Genomic DNA, 15,716 nt, shown 5'->3' on the forward strand with positions numbered 1-15,716 from the left:
ATTGAAGAAGATGAAGAGTTCTATAATATAGAAGAGAATACTGAGGAGGATATAAACCAAAAAGTACAAACAGAAATTGTCGAGTCCATTCGCATTATCGAAGATTAACATTTAAATCAACATACTTAAATAAAAGTTTTCTTTTAAATGCAATCCGGAACATAAGATTCCTCGATTTGATAAAACTAATGGAAAGTAATTCCATAAATTTACTATGTACACTTTCGAAAAACGGATATTCATACAATACTCAATCTCTTATAGATTCTGGAGCAAATAGCTTCGTTTTTATTGACAAGACACTCCTTTCATTATTATTCCCTATATTCAAATCCTGCTTTATACTATTCGAACCACCGATTGAAATCAAAAGCTATAATAATATACGAGGTGAAGCTATTATTCATTTCACATTTCTTAATTTCATGATTGATGTTCAATAATAGTTTTATTTACCATTTTTCATTACCGATTTAGATTTACATAATATAATCCTAGATCGCAAATGGTTAGCAGAAACCCGAGTTAAAGTCGATTATTTTAATCGATACCTCGAATGGCCTTTCAAGTATCCTCCTATTATTTCTTTATCAAAAAATATACTTTTAATTAGAGACAGTCTTCAACAACCCAAAATCAGTCACTTGAAACAAAAAGATACTAATGATCGGAATACCCGATTGGAAGAGATATATTATCAATTTAACAATAAACAACCAATTATAACACCAATTGTATTTGAAATACTTATTACCCCTCCTCAAGAGACTAATACAATAATCTCAAATGCGATCGAAATTCAGGTTCCAGTCAATCTGAAAAAGAAACCTACTTTCGATCAAATCTCTATTCAGTTTGTTTACGAATCCCTCCCGCTTTGTATCTTTGACATATTCGATATCTATATACTTAAGCCGATTCAATTTCAATTTATTTACAAAAGAAACAAGGATTATGAGATTTTTATAGTTATATATAGAGATTAACAATATTATCTCGATTTACAAATCTAGTCAAGACAATAATTATCAAATCTCAATTGCAGTTATTGTTTTAAACAGTTCTAAATCAGAAATTATTATTACTCTCAATTACATTATCGCAGATGTCAAGATGAAGCCTCCAATCCCCGAAGCTTACTAACAATATCACTAAGCATTCTCCAAGCACGAGTCCGATATCCTACCTCTTTTTTGATTATATAATTACAAGATTATATTTAAAGAAAAAGATAAAAAAGCTTTCAAATATAGTTCCCTGTATAAGATGTCATTCGAATAGTTTAAGATCATTAAAGAATATATCACAAAGAACCTTGTTAAAGGATTTATAGAACTCAGCCAAGCACTGTTCACAACGCCAATTCTTTTTGTAAAAAAGCTGAATAGAAGTTTAAGGTTTTGTATAGACTTCCAACTATTCAATTCTTTAACACACAAAAACAAATACTCTTTATCTCTTATTAACAAGATATTCATATAACTCGTTGATGTAAAGATATATATCAAATTAGATATTCGACAAGTATTCTATCGCATTTGTATGGATCTAGCTTTCGAAGAATATATTATCTTTCGCACTCGATATGGTTTCTACAAATGCAAAGTTTTACCTTTGGATTGATAAACAACCCTGCAACTTATCAACAATATATAAATGATATCCTATTTGATTATTTAAATAATTTTTATACTACTTACCTTAATAATATTTTTATATATTTTAAAAACAAAAATGAATACAAAGAATATATCAAACACATCCTCAAACAACTTGAATCCGCTAGCCTTCAGATAGACCTCAAAAAATATGAATTCAATGTCAAATATACAAAGTATTTAGGTTTTATTATCTTTATAGATAGTGTACAAATCGATCCAGAAAAGATTGAAGTAATCGCTATTTGGACTTACCCTATTACCATAAAAGGTATCCAATCATTCTTAGGTTTTTGTAACTTTTATTGCCGATTCATCAAGGATTACAGTATAATAGCAAAACCTCTTTATAAACTCACAAAAGCAAATATCAAATTCCACTTCAATGAAATCTGTCAAATTGTATTTGATATATTCAAAGATAAACTTATCTCCATTTCTTTTCTGCAGTATTACAATTATATACTATCCTGTATACTGGAAATCGATATATCCAATAGTATAGTTGCTAATATGCTATCTCAAAAGCATAATGACGAATAATTATTAATTGTCTACTTTTTGAAAATGATAATTATTGTTGAGCTGAATTATGAAGTTTATAATAAAGAAATGCTTGTGATTATCAAATCCCTAGGCTATTGGAAAACCGAACTTGCTGGATTCCCGTATCAGATCAAAGTGTACACCAATTATAAAGTGTTTGAGTATTTTATATCTACCAAATAGCTAAATACTCAATAAGCATACTAAACAGAATTATTCACTGATTATAACTTTATTATTATATACCGTACTGGAAAGAACAATCTACTTGTAAATACGCTTATACATTGCATTAACAAGTTGGATTAATAGAACAATATTAAAAAGAAGAATTGTTTTTAGTAGTTTATAAAAGATAATCAAGTGGATATAAAGATTATACACGAATCTTTGTGGCAAGATTTGGATGTAGTTGCAAATATCGATATATACACAATTACACTGCTTTTTGATATTGTAAATCGCATTATTGAAACAAATAGATCCTATTCGAGTTTAGAAGCTTTATGCGTTCAGACTATCAAATCGCATAAGTATTTTATACTCGAAAAAGGACTCTTGCTTTACGATAATTGACTTTATATATCGAACACCGAAAATCTACAAACCTATTTGATTTACAAAGTTCACAATTCAATCTCCACTATACACCCTAATGTTAAAAAGATCTACACTCTCTTAGCCAATCAATACTATTAGAAGAATATAAACGATACAATTAATTAATATATACGGAATTGCTATAAATGCAAGTGCAGCTCCATACCAAAAGATCACACTCCCGATCTCCTTTACCTGCTCCCGATCTCTACACAAGCATGGTAATACATTACTATAGACTACTATAATTTCAATAAGGATAAATACAATTACAACAATATATTCATCATTATCGACCGATTGATTAAACAAGCTATTTCGATATTTTGTTATAAATTAATTGATTCGAGAAATTAGGCCTGTTTGTATCTATACTATGTATATAGATATTACGATGCTTTGGAGATTATAATCTCTAATTATGATCCTCAATTCATATTCAAATTCTAACAAGAATTCAATAATATCTTAGAAATGCAAGTCAAGTTATCTATTGCTTATTATCCACAAATTGATGGTCAAATTGAGATTTATAATCAATATTTCTAATAACGTTTGTAATTCTTTATAAACTATTATCAAAATAATTAATCTGAATTCCTACCAATAATAAACTATACTCAACTTACACTTCCTTATAAATTATTAAATAATCAAATTCTATATGAGATTTTGTATAACTATTTATCCTACAATTCCTAAGATTGGAAACTCGATTCCACCATGTTTGTTGATGATTTGAATATAATCAATATTAGAGAGTATGCCAAATGTAATAAACTAGCACTCGATTAAGCAAAAGAAAATATCTTGTATGTACAAGAAAAGATATTTCGATTAGCCAACTCGCATTATCGCTTAGTCGATTTCGATATAGGAGATTATATATAGCTCAGTATAAGGGACTTTCCGATACAATAACCATCTAAGAAACTAGATTACCCTATTCAAGAGAGATTTAAGATTATTAGTCGGACTAGAGATTCCTTTTAATTGGATTTACTGTTTATTATAAAAATCCATTCTGTATTTCTATCTAGTAAGCTCTGCAAAGCGGCAGACGATCTATTTCCCGGACAAATTCTTGAATCATTGCTTTTAATAAATATTACTGGTGATATCAAATAGGAAGTGGAGTATATTCTAGTTATAAAGAAAGTATGCCGATAGCTTAAGTATAGAGTATTGTGATTGAACGCTGATGACGATTTTATTTGGTATTTCGTTTTTGATTTAAAAACTGTCTTGTATTATCTTTATGACTTTCATTTACGAAATCCTATTCTGTCAGGATTTTCTATATATCTATTGGAGTGGATTTGTTTTTATGAGAGTGGAAAGGATGATTATGATTTTATAGATAATAATCAATATATAAATAAAAAAGACAAAAAGAACTTTTTTAATTCATTATTATAATAAAGAAAATCCTAATTGTACAAAAGGCTGAAAGTAACTGAACAAAGATGAAATATCAATAAAGAAAGTCTTTTTCCCCCTGTCTAACAGATTTAAATCAAGCCAGAAAGAAAGCTTCTATAAACATCAACGGTTACAATCAGGCAAGGTATGATAGTAAAGACTGAATAGTTTAAATCGAAATATCAGCCGAGTCCCTAGCCAATAGTAATAACAAGTATATACAGAATAATTATAAGCCGAAAGACAAGACAACCCTTAATTGCAGTATGTGTAACAACAAGATCGAGCTGGTGTTCAGTTACACCTAACTGCTCACGAGCTGCCAAAAGCTTTGTTTTTATTTGAGTTATAACAAACTAATACTATTGTTCCAATTTGTCTCCCTACACTGCAACCTCCGCTATACAATACTTTGCAGCTTTTTGAATAAGAATAAGAGAAAGTATTTCTTTCGAAATACAACTCTTTAGCTCCTTCTGTATATCAAGCTATTTCAAAAATTAATTTTACTAAAAGCTAGCAAAATTGTAATTTACCTCTGCCATGTTGTTGTATTCAGTAACAGCCGATTAGTATTGAAGAAATATCTTACGCATATCCCCGTTAGGTAAGCGTTTACACTTATACTTGCTAGTTAGATAAAACAGACAGCGAGATTAACCAAACAATTATCCAGGAAGTCGATAACAAATGCTATCTTCCTTACTAGAAATACAATTGTGTATACAGCCAGTATAAATCCAGCTATCCTTTTGAATATATTGTTTCCGTTGTGGTATTGTTTTTTTTGATAATTTTTTACTTGGAGATTTCTATTTATTGATATTAATAAAACTAACACTTCTGTGACAAAATATATCGAATTTGCGATTAGATTGACTTTGATATAAGGTCTTCAGAATATCTTCTTTAACTATTTTGCTATTATTTTCGAGATTATAAAAATAATATATCACTGTGGTCAATTTGTTAGCGAACTTCTTTTTGTAATTGTCAATACAATCGATCAAGGAATTGTATTTTTTTTTTGAATTCTGTCTCAGAAGATAATGGAACGGATATATCCAATGAGCATATTAAAGATTGACCCTATTCTTAGGTATGTTGTCTTCGGTATTTGTAATTGTATTTGTTAGATAAACTGACTGCAAGTTGGAGATATTAAAAGAAAGTCTTATTTATATATATCTTTATTGTTCAATCCATCTTCCTTATTATCCTTCTCCTCGCCAATAGGATCACTGCTATTCCCACTGTGGTTCGACTTTTTCTTTTCCTCAATAGGATATTTGTCTTACGCAATAGAAGAGGCAGACGCTCTCTTCGCTATAAGCTGTAAAGAAGTATATCAGTAAAGCAAATGTAAAGAAAAATAAACAACTTACTACCGCATATGTATCCTCCTGCTGTTTTAGTTGTGCTGGCGATAATTTGCTTTTGCTGCTGTATTTTCTTAATGGTATGGAAGGTATATTGATTATTGATTGAGGGATATAAAAAAGGTGAATGATCGGAAAAGATTTAGAAAAGAAAGGAAAATTCAGGTAATCTATATATTTCGAAGGTTTTGTACTATTACTAAGCTACAGAACAGTTTCCTCCATTTCCCATATGCCTTCCCATTACGAAAAAAGCAAAATTTATGCACACACTTGTTTACCACACTATACTACAACATAAACAATAACGCCTCATTAGAATCGCCAATATATCTACAAATTAGATAATTATAAAGCTTGAAGGCAAGCTTTTTCGAAAGAAAGAATAATATCACGGATCGCACCCAATCACAGCTGCGATCACTCACGTGCGCGCTTACGCACATGCACGATCACGTGTACATAGCTAGTATATAGAAGCGCTCTACGAGCACTTTGCTCCCGATTCTATAGTTGTAGATTTCTAAGGATAAATTGTACCCTGCTCTCGCAGTTCTTCTAAGGCAAAGTGTCACATATATCCGATTTGGACTATTCGAATTCTTAGTCATACTATTTGGGCTGATAGGGGCTTCTGTAACTTTTTAGAGATTTATTAATGATTCTCTACAAGAATATCTGGATATATTTTGTATTACTTATTTGGACAATATTCTGATATACAACCAAACTCGAAAGGAATATATCTGTTATATCCAGAAGGTTTTATAAGCATTAAGAGAAGCTAGCTTGTTCATTAAATTCGAAAAATATGAATTTCTGAAATTCAAAACCAAGTTTCTAAACCTTATTATAGAAAGCAATAATATCCAAATGAATCTAGAGAAAATTCGAATAATTATAAATTGGAAACCGCTTGTTAGTATAATCAACATTCAAATATTCATTAGATTTTCGAACTTTTACCGATAGTTTATTAGAGATTTTTTGAAGATTATTAATCTGATAATAAATCTGATCAGAAAAAATATTCTGTTTCTGTAAAGCTCTGTTTGTTTAAGAAGTATTTGACCAATTGAAATGAATATTTATCGAAACATTTATTCTAGCTTCCTTTGATTGAGAAAGGAAGTGATTGTAAAAACCAATGCCTCCGATTATATATCCGCTAGAATACTCTCCCAATACGATGATTATAGAGTACTTAGATTTGTTATATTTTTCTTTAAAAATATTTAATAATTAAATGTAACTACGAGATTTATAATAAAGAACTATTAGCTATTATCTATTGCTTTAAAGAATGGTATTTCGAGTTGAAAGATGCTATATTATTAATTCAAGTGATTATTGATTATAGGAATCTGGAATACTTTATTATAATAAAGCTATTAAACTGCTATCAAACCTACTAATCCGAATTTTTATTTCGATTTAATTTCCGAATTATTTATCGCTTTGGAAAACTAGATACTAAACCCAATATACTAACCAGGAGATCAGAAGATTTTTCTAAAGAGGGGAATGAATATCTCTTATACTAAAGCCATACTATTCTGAAATAAAAGAATCTAAATCCCGATCTGTTTTCCATTACTATTACTCTAATCGAACCCAAGATTATTAAGAAAATATACTTTACTATAACCATCTATAACCAGAGAAATCCTAACCCTATTGATATCACTAATCACTTGAATTCCGATAATACTATAACTTTGCTAGAAAATAATAAAGTTATAAAGCCTGCAATCCCATATACCATATTATACCCAACCCTGCAATACAATTAGAGAACCCAAAAAACCCTTTAAACCTTTCTATCAACCTACTTACCCTATTCTACAAAGGCTACCAAGCCAATCTTGTATTCAAATTTATCCTGAAATCTCTACAAAAGGGATCCCCGAAATATCTGAAATCATTTTATTGAATATACCGAAAACAATAATCTGCTATATTACTAAGGAAAAACTTATATTCCCGATCACGATTTCCTGAAAACCTACCTGCTCCGTTTGTACCACGAATCGTCTATTGTTGTCACTTACACCATACTCGAATTTTCGAATTATTATTTCGAAATTATTATTAGCCTGAATACTATAATTATATTATACAATAAATTCATAACTGTTATAGTATTACCACACTATCCCGAATCGCAAAGGCTAGGAGAGAGTTCTTGCCTACTTCCAATCCGCGTAAAGAGTTTAGCAAGATATCTTAATAGATTTTATTATATATCTATTCAAAAAGTATTCGTTTTCAATGTTATTATAGTAATAATCGATCAATTAACAAAATAAAACATTTTTTGCCCTACTATAATACCTACAACTCTAAAGAGATTGTTTATTTATTCCGAAAAAATATCTGGAAGTTTTATAGCTTATTTTTAATTATTATATTTAATTGTAAAGCTCAATTTATCTCTAAATTCTGAAAACATATCTACAAGTGTTTGGGTGTAGTTATCAAGCTTTCAATCACTTATTATTCTGAAATTAATGAATAAACCGAAAGGACTAATGTGATACTGAAACAATACCTTCAGTTATATATAGTCTATTTACAAGACAACTAAGCAGAATGGCTTCCACTCGCTGAATTCTCTATTAACAATACCTAGTCTGAAAACACCCGAATAATCTTATTCTTCTTGAACTACAAGTTTCACCCCTATCTGAACTTCGAGTTTATATTGTTTTAAAGTAATCATCCTGCTATACAAAATGCCAAAGAATTTGTTGCTAAAATAAAAGCTATCTCCTTATACCTATAAATCAAACTAATTGCTAATCAAGCCCAATACTCGAAGAATATCGATACCCACTATTCCCTTATCTATAAATACCTATTCGATAATCTGATCTAACTGAATACTAGAAATATCAAGACTCTGTATTTACAGAAGAAGCTTGATTAAAAGAATCTCGGGTCTTTTAAGATCCTGAATCCGATAAGCCCTTATACTTATAAACTGAAGCTTTCAGCCTCGATAAAGATTCACTTTATTTTTTATATTAATCTATTATATCCTATACATAATGATTTTATTCTAAATAATATAATCTGCTATTATTTCTTATAGAAATAAATAGCCTTGAGTGTTTTAAGATTACCGAAATCCTAAATTTCTATTAGAAAAAAAGAGATTGAAAGAACCTTGTTTGAAATATACTATCCATTAGATCAGCTACAATATACCAATTGAGGAACTACAAATTACCTGAAAAACATACAAAAACTGATTTGCAATTTCTATTAAAAATATTCTGATAACTAGAACCCATTTGATCGAATATTGTTTATCTCTAAACAATCAAATTATAATACCTTCGTTTCAATAGAGCTCGGCTTTTAGAAAAGAATAATATTATAATGTAAGATTACATAATATATTAATCCCCTCAAAGAGAATCGAATTGAGTATTCGCATTGGAGTGTAAATGAGCTAAAGTCTGATCGAACTAGCTTGTTTAGCAAAATCCTGTATATCTTTAATTTAGAAGATTCTATATTTATAGCTTTTGAGCTACATCTTAATCCTCAATCTGAATTTATTACTCGAATCAGGTATAACCTTACCAGATTAGAGCAAAGTTATTAGAACCCTAGCCCGCCCCGCCTGCCCCGTGATATATGGGGAACTTTATCTATTTATAAACAATCCTGATAATGGTATTTCTTATAGAAGCTAGTCTTCTAGCTAGAATTGTTATATGAGAGTAAGTTAGGTTGAGGTTTATGTTTCGGCTTTAGATAATGGATATATGATATTTACTTATAAATCAATTAAAGCTGTGTATTAGGAAAAGAGGATAAGATATAAATATACTGAAAAATTCTATTACTAGATATAGAGAATGGAATAAGCAATCTCTGTAATCGAGCATTCTAACTCTACAACCATACTTTTTCTCTAAATGCCATACTAATCCAACTAATAATATAAGCAAAGAGGATGCTGTGGAAGTGTTTAAAGATTGGTGAAATCTAATTCTCTAAGAAGATTACTTTGTGTTTTTAGATGGATTCGATAATATAATGAACGCGGTCATTGTATAGGCTATGGTTTTACAATCTACTGCGGTAAGCAATAGGTTGATAACAGTTTATGATTGTATATGCGAAATAGTTGCATGTCTTGATGCCGAGGCGATCAGCGTATAACGGGGAATGGAGCGCCTCCTGAACACTATCAAATACTTTTATCAAGGCCCGAAGAAGTATGGCTATGTATTATAGCACCTGCAATAATCTAGGGAATACACGAGAGCACTGCTGATTCTTTCCAATAGTCTATTATAAATACCATTAAGCAATGCGACACTACAATATCGCAGTCAAGTGGTCCCCTGGGTATATCAAGATAAAGAGTAACGAGGCAGCTGATTGCCTTACTGATTAGGGTACAACTAAACCATTTAATCCTGGCCTATTATGCCTCCCTACTGTTAGCAATTCCCATTTTGTTCTACATGCCAAATATCGGTATTCAAAAAGTAAGTAATAGAATACAAAAAGAGATCTGATTTCGAAATATATAATATATAAAAAGCTGATATATAACATCTCGGAGCCGGGGAGTCTCAAGCGTTCCTGTAGAATACTATACAGACTTATAGCAATATGAATCGATACGGTAACTTTATAGTTTATTATACCAAATTCAACCACAAAAATAATATAAATATTTATATATACAGAATCGAGAAAAGCCTATTATATTTCTTTCAATATCCAATTAATAATCAAATACACAATAACTGACTACTTGCATCAAACCGATTACAATCCGAATAGAATACGATAGTATATATCAACTGCATCCTGTAATTACAATATAGCTTTATTGATCTTCTCATTAGATTCCAGATTCTATATTAGGATATGCCTAAATTATATGTAATTACACAAATACCAATCTATTTTAATATTTCGAGAACAAGCTCTCCACCCCAATTAATCTAAAACCTGTATCGATTAATTATAAGCGCTTCAAGTGCTTTTCTGATCGATAACAATCGATTTAAATCATCCGCCAATATTCGGATGACATACAAAACAAGGCTCTCTAGAATAGGACTATAAACTCTTAGACAGAAACAGCTGCAGAATCGCTATAAGCGGTATTGAACGGGGAAACACTAGAGGTAACAAGTTTCTGATTAGCTAATATTATATTACTATAAGCAGCTGAAACACAAGCAGCCTGTAGGCCCGCTCCTTAGTATATCTAGAATACCTCTTGGGAGGTTAGATATTAGATGTTAATCACTATAAATAAATAAATAAATAAATATTGATTTATATTGTTTTTATATAAAAAATAATATAATAATATATCTTTTTATATATATATATAGTTCTATATTCATATAGTATACTAAGAGCGAATCACAAGATCACATGATCGTCGCTTAAGAGAGCTCTTAGCCTAGAACGGCCTGAAAATCAATTCTTTATTAGCTCTTTATTAGTTCTTTCAATCTATTCGTAGTAAGATCGACATAGTACTAGCGAAATCGAATAAGGAATAAGAAAGAAAAGCTTTATTTGATGGAATGGCCGGATTAGGAAGAGATCTACGAGAAATAAACGAAAGTGGAAAGCTAGATTAGTAGGAAAAAGCATAAAATAAGGCCTTTTCCCCTCGAATATAGAAAAAGAAAATAAGAATATCATATACTGTTTCATGAAAATCACGTGTTTCATAGCTATTTAGTTGTTAATACGAGCCAGCTTCCCATAATAGACTAATATTAGTCTATTCCCTCTTATATACTATATACTCATATACTAGCTCATGACCTACGATAAGATTCAACACAACAAGCATAAAAAGAAAAGAAATTCTAATAAGGAAGCATCTTTTAGTGATATTATAATATATATAAAAAACTAATTATAATTCAAGAATTTATCAAAATAATATAATAAATCTTAGATTATTAGATCCTTAATAGTTTTAATTAATTGATTAAGTAGTTATTGAATAATACAAAATTGAAGTGATTGAATAGTGAAAAAAGTGGCGATCCGGTGATATTGGCGACCCGATGATAAACCATGTTTATATCAAAAGATATATTATTATATTATTTTTTATATAAAACAATATATTTATAAATAAGAAAGTTAGAAATTCCATTTTTGGTGTGAAAAGTGGTTGAAAAGTGGCCCAAAACAGGGGTGGCCCGAAAGTAGGGTAACCGACTTATATGAGGTTATTGCCGTTTCACTATTAGCCGAGCGTGACAGCGACATGTCGCCAAAATTCGCGTGCATTCGTCTGTGCATCTGCATGAGCACCTAGACTTCGTGATCGTCCGAGCCGCGAAAAATTGAATACACCAACCAGGAGTTCACTTTATCATGATTTGATAATCACACAATCATCAAATTCACGGGACGAGTTGGTAGGCACAAGCACTTAAATGTAAATCTTTAAAGACGGAGAAGTCAAAAGACGGCTAGGTTTTCGTTTGATCGAATAGAAACCTGATAACCTTAACATGACACGTACTAATTGCATCATTCTAACATACCAAACTTTGCTTCTTCAGTCTTGGTGATCATTGATGGACCAGATCTTCAGAGCCCCGCGCTTCTACTCGAAGTTTTTCTACGCAATTTAGGCTTTGGGTATGGTAGTTATGAACTTAAATTTCGTGCCCCAGAGGTACTAGGAGGATAGATGAGATTGAAGACGGTGCCATGGTCTCTGCCTCAAAGTCATAGGGTAGATAGCATACTATTATTATCAGACTGTTCTGTTATAAAAACCATTTATTTCGAGGCACTTGATCGGAATCATACATAATTCAGTTTCTTTGATCTGGAGGTCATGAAAACACTTTCACCACTTTTATTCAAGGATAGCCACTTGAAATTTTGTCCATAAAACATCGTGGCTTCCCACTGATCCACTAAAATCTGTCCTTGAGTATTCTGGTACTTGTACTGTCCATCTCAGCATATGTTCCTGGTCAGTTTGTGGGTGAAGAGCTAAGTTCAGACCTAAATTCCTCTCAATGCAGTTTAGAACGCTATTTTTGGATCGAGCTAGTAATGACTAGCTTGGAAAGAGATTTTGGGCACGAGATTATGGTTTATTCTCGTAGTAGTAACAAGCGAGAATGGTTTACGGCAATTTGGAGATGCGACGACTTAAATGTTAAAGTGAATGGTTGCCTTGTGCTTCGCCAGTTATTGATTGACACGAAGTCTTAAAAATACTCGATTCGTGGGGTGAGGGAGATCTCCGTAGGACATTGACTGCCTCTTAAATGCAATTTTCGGAAAGATGATTATGGCTCCGGACAAGAATGCATACTTTGTCGAAGCTTTGGAAGCTCAGATACCCAGAATTGAAATTTCTCGAATCACAATTGCAAAATTCGAGACCTGCAGGCTGCAGGTTCTCGAACTATAGGATTTTTGGATCACCAGAGAATTCTTCTACCTTGTGACGAGAGCACGTCAAGGCAAATTGGACCTTAGAATGAAAGAGTGCTGGCACCAGAATTCTTGCTGTATTTCTTTCACAATTCACGGTAATCAAGGGTCGGCATTCACAGAATTCGTGCGTGCTACGATCAATGAATGTGAGCCGAAGGGGGATGGAAAGCACTGGAAACCAAAAAACGATAGTGTCGACACGGCTAGAGCTCGAAGGAAATGCAACCGGTTGAGGATATGTTGCAGCCTTTCTTTCCAAAGCCGGAGTTAATCTTCACTTCGAGTCTCAGGACGTGTTCTCTTGAGCTCATGTTTAAATCGGGTCGATCAGAGTTTGATCACGTGAGATAAGCATTCAACAACACATGGTGGAGAGGGAAAGGCTTGGTCTCAACTTTCAATCAATCACCGACGTCAACTTCCCCCAAGTTGCAATTCACGAAACGGATTTATTTGAAAGGCAATTCAAGCCACCGGTTTTAAAAGATTGTGCAAAGAGTATCAAAACCGGACTGGAAGTTTGTCAGTAAGCAACGACGTGGAAAATATATCTTGCTGAGAAACTAAGATACTTGATTCATTTGCGAGTCCGAATTTTCTTAGCATTGAGTATGCTGCCTAGTTGGTGTCCAGTAATTGATTTCTAATTATCTCTTTCCAGAAACAGGATTCAGATTATTATCCGAAACCTAATGCGGCGTCTGGAGCGAGCTATATGTACTAGCCGTCGCTACCCTCTACCCGTACTACCATTGATTTAAGATTTGAAAAGTAAAGCTCCAGAAATCATCCCTTAGCATCAATTGAAAATGGACAAGTTTCCAGCAGAAATCTTTCGCTTGATCATTAAAGGGGTAACGAGCACCTCTGATCTCAAAAACCTCCGTCTTGTTTCGAGATCCTTCTCAGTTCTAGTCACCGAAAAGCTGTTCTCGCACTATAGTGTGAATCTACAGAATCTAAATGAAGGATACGATGACAATAATGAAGACGAGGAGTCTGAAAAGGTTGCAGAGATAGACTCAGCCATTCCGCGCACCAATTTGGAGAAGATCATCTGTGTACCACATCTCAAGCAAGCAGTTCGTTCTGTCCGTTACACCACCAGTCTTGAACCCTATGCAAATTCGTATCTCGATTCCTACGCGGAGAAACACCCCCCACAGCATTTCAATATCTCGATGAAAAGAATCATTGAAAAATGTAACAGGTTCCCTAACCTCACCACCGTCGCAGTCGAATTTGCAGAATTTTGTACATATTTGGGCGAGGAGGATGAAAGAGGATTCTATCTTACCCCAGCAGAAGACAGCCATGAATATCGTATTGCTGTTCTCAAAGAATTGTTTCGTTCCTTGAATGACCCAAGGTATCCTACACCCTCACTTACCACACTTTCCCTCAAGAATCTACAAAATGTCAATGATGCGAGCTTGACCGGATCAAAAGACTTCCTTGCGGTTTTGAAAAGAATCACGAACTTGCGTATGAGAATCGTTGTCGAGTATGAAAAGGCAACCCCTGAATCTTCATGGTCTCTTCCGCCTATGCATGATTTCTTTACCGAGCTTCCTTCTACATGGCTGGTGCCCTGCGCTAAGAATCTCACCTCGCTCACTATTCACTGTATTCATTGGTGGGGTTATTTTCCCAAGTGTGATTGGAGAAGTGTGCATTTTCCAAAATTGAAGAAGTTGGAATTGGGCAACTACACTTTTTCGCACGATTGGCAATTGGATTGGATTTTATCTCATGGAAAAACGTTGGAAGTTCTGAAATTCGACGATTGTCCAATACTCGCAGGGACTAGACACTTGGGGGATCTCGATGATGAGAACTATGCTATGACTCCCATGGATAATGGAGGTGATAATATCTGAGCAAGAACTGAGATTATAAATACTGACGCTCATTTCAGGCGCTCCCACTATCTGGCATTACAAAACAAAATGGTCCGACTATTTTCAGAAGATGCAAAATGATCTGCCTAAGCTTCGCCTTCTTCAGGTTGGATCTGGAGTATGGGAAATGGGTGAAAACTTCGACGGTGGTGAGATAAGGTTGGCTGAAGAGCCTACTAAAGCTGTGAGCGGAATATACAATAGGTTTGATCCTCCAATTGCGTACCCATACAAATATTTCAAGAGGAACCGATTTTCTACCCCATGGGTGGATGAAAGTCACTTTCCAGAGAATAGTTTCAATGAGAAGCCGGTAGGAGGTCTCTATGATAATGACAAAAGATCTCAGTCAGAGAGATCAGTCTAGCTATGATGGTGAGTTTCCTAATTTAGTTCTTCGAGCGCTTCTAATGCAAACTTCAGAATTGATGACGATCATAGAGAAGCGGCATTAATGAGCGTATAGATATTCCTCGTTACCCATAGATTGTATCGTACGCTAAAAAGATAGAAGTCTTTGTTTTCTCGGAGTACGCATTGGGTCATATAAGACAGTCAATCCGCACCAATAATAGATTCCATCAAGAAAGATGAATTCCACTCTTACTTTTATGCGTTTCGGTGATCGAGGGCTTAGAGCTAGTTTCAAATACTAAAGCAGAGCTCCACTTCCGTGATGCCACCGTCGCGCATAATTTCATTTTTCCAGATTCACAACCTTCTTGATCGACTGCGCAAGCTTG

General features: G+C 33.0%; 1 protein-coding gene across 1 annotated transcript; it reads left to right on the forward strand.

Moving 5' to 3' along the window:
* Positions 1–13,881: 13,881 nt before the first annotated feature.
* EAF02_010541 (uncharacterized protein) lies at positions 13,882–15,340 on the forward strand (the record flags this gene model as incomplete). Its single annotated transcript, XM_038906589.1, has 2 exons — positions 13,882–14,938; positions 14,991–15,340. 2 exons carry the CDS (start codon positions 13,882–13,884, stop codon positions 15,338–15,340), a joined length of 1,407 nt encoding a protein of 468 aa, XP_038753459.1.
* Between the last annotated feature and the right edge of the window lie 376 nt (positions 15,341–15,716).

This window comes from Botrytis sinoallii, assembly GCF_014898435.1.
Source record: "Botrytis sinoallii strain Bc 23 chromosome Unknown BSIN_026, whole genome shotgun sequence".
NCBI lineage: Eukaryota > Fungi > Ascomycota > Leotiomycetes > Helotiales > Sclerotiniaceae > Botrytis > Botrytis sinoallii.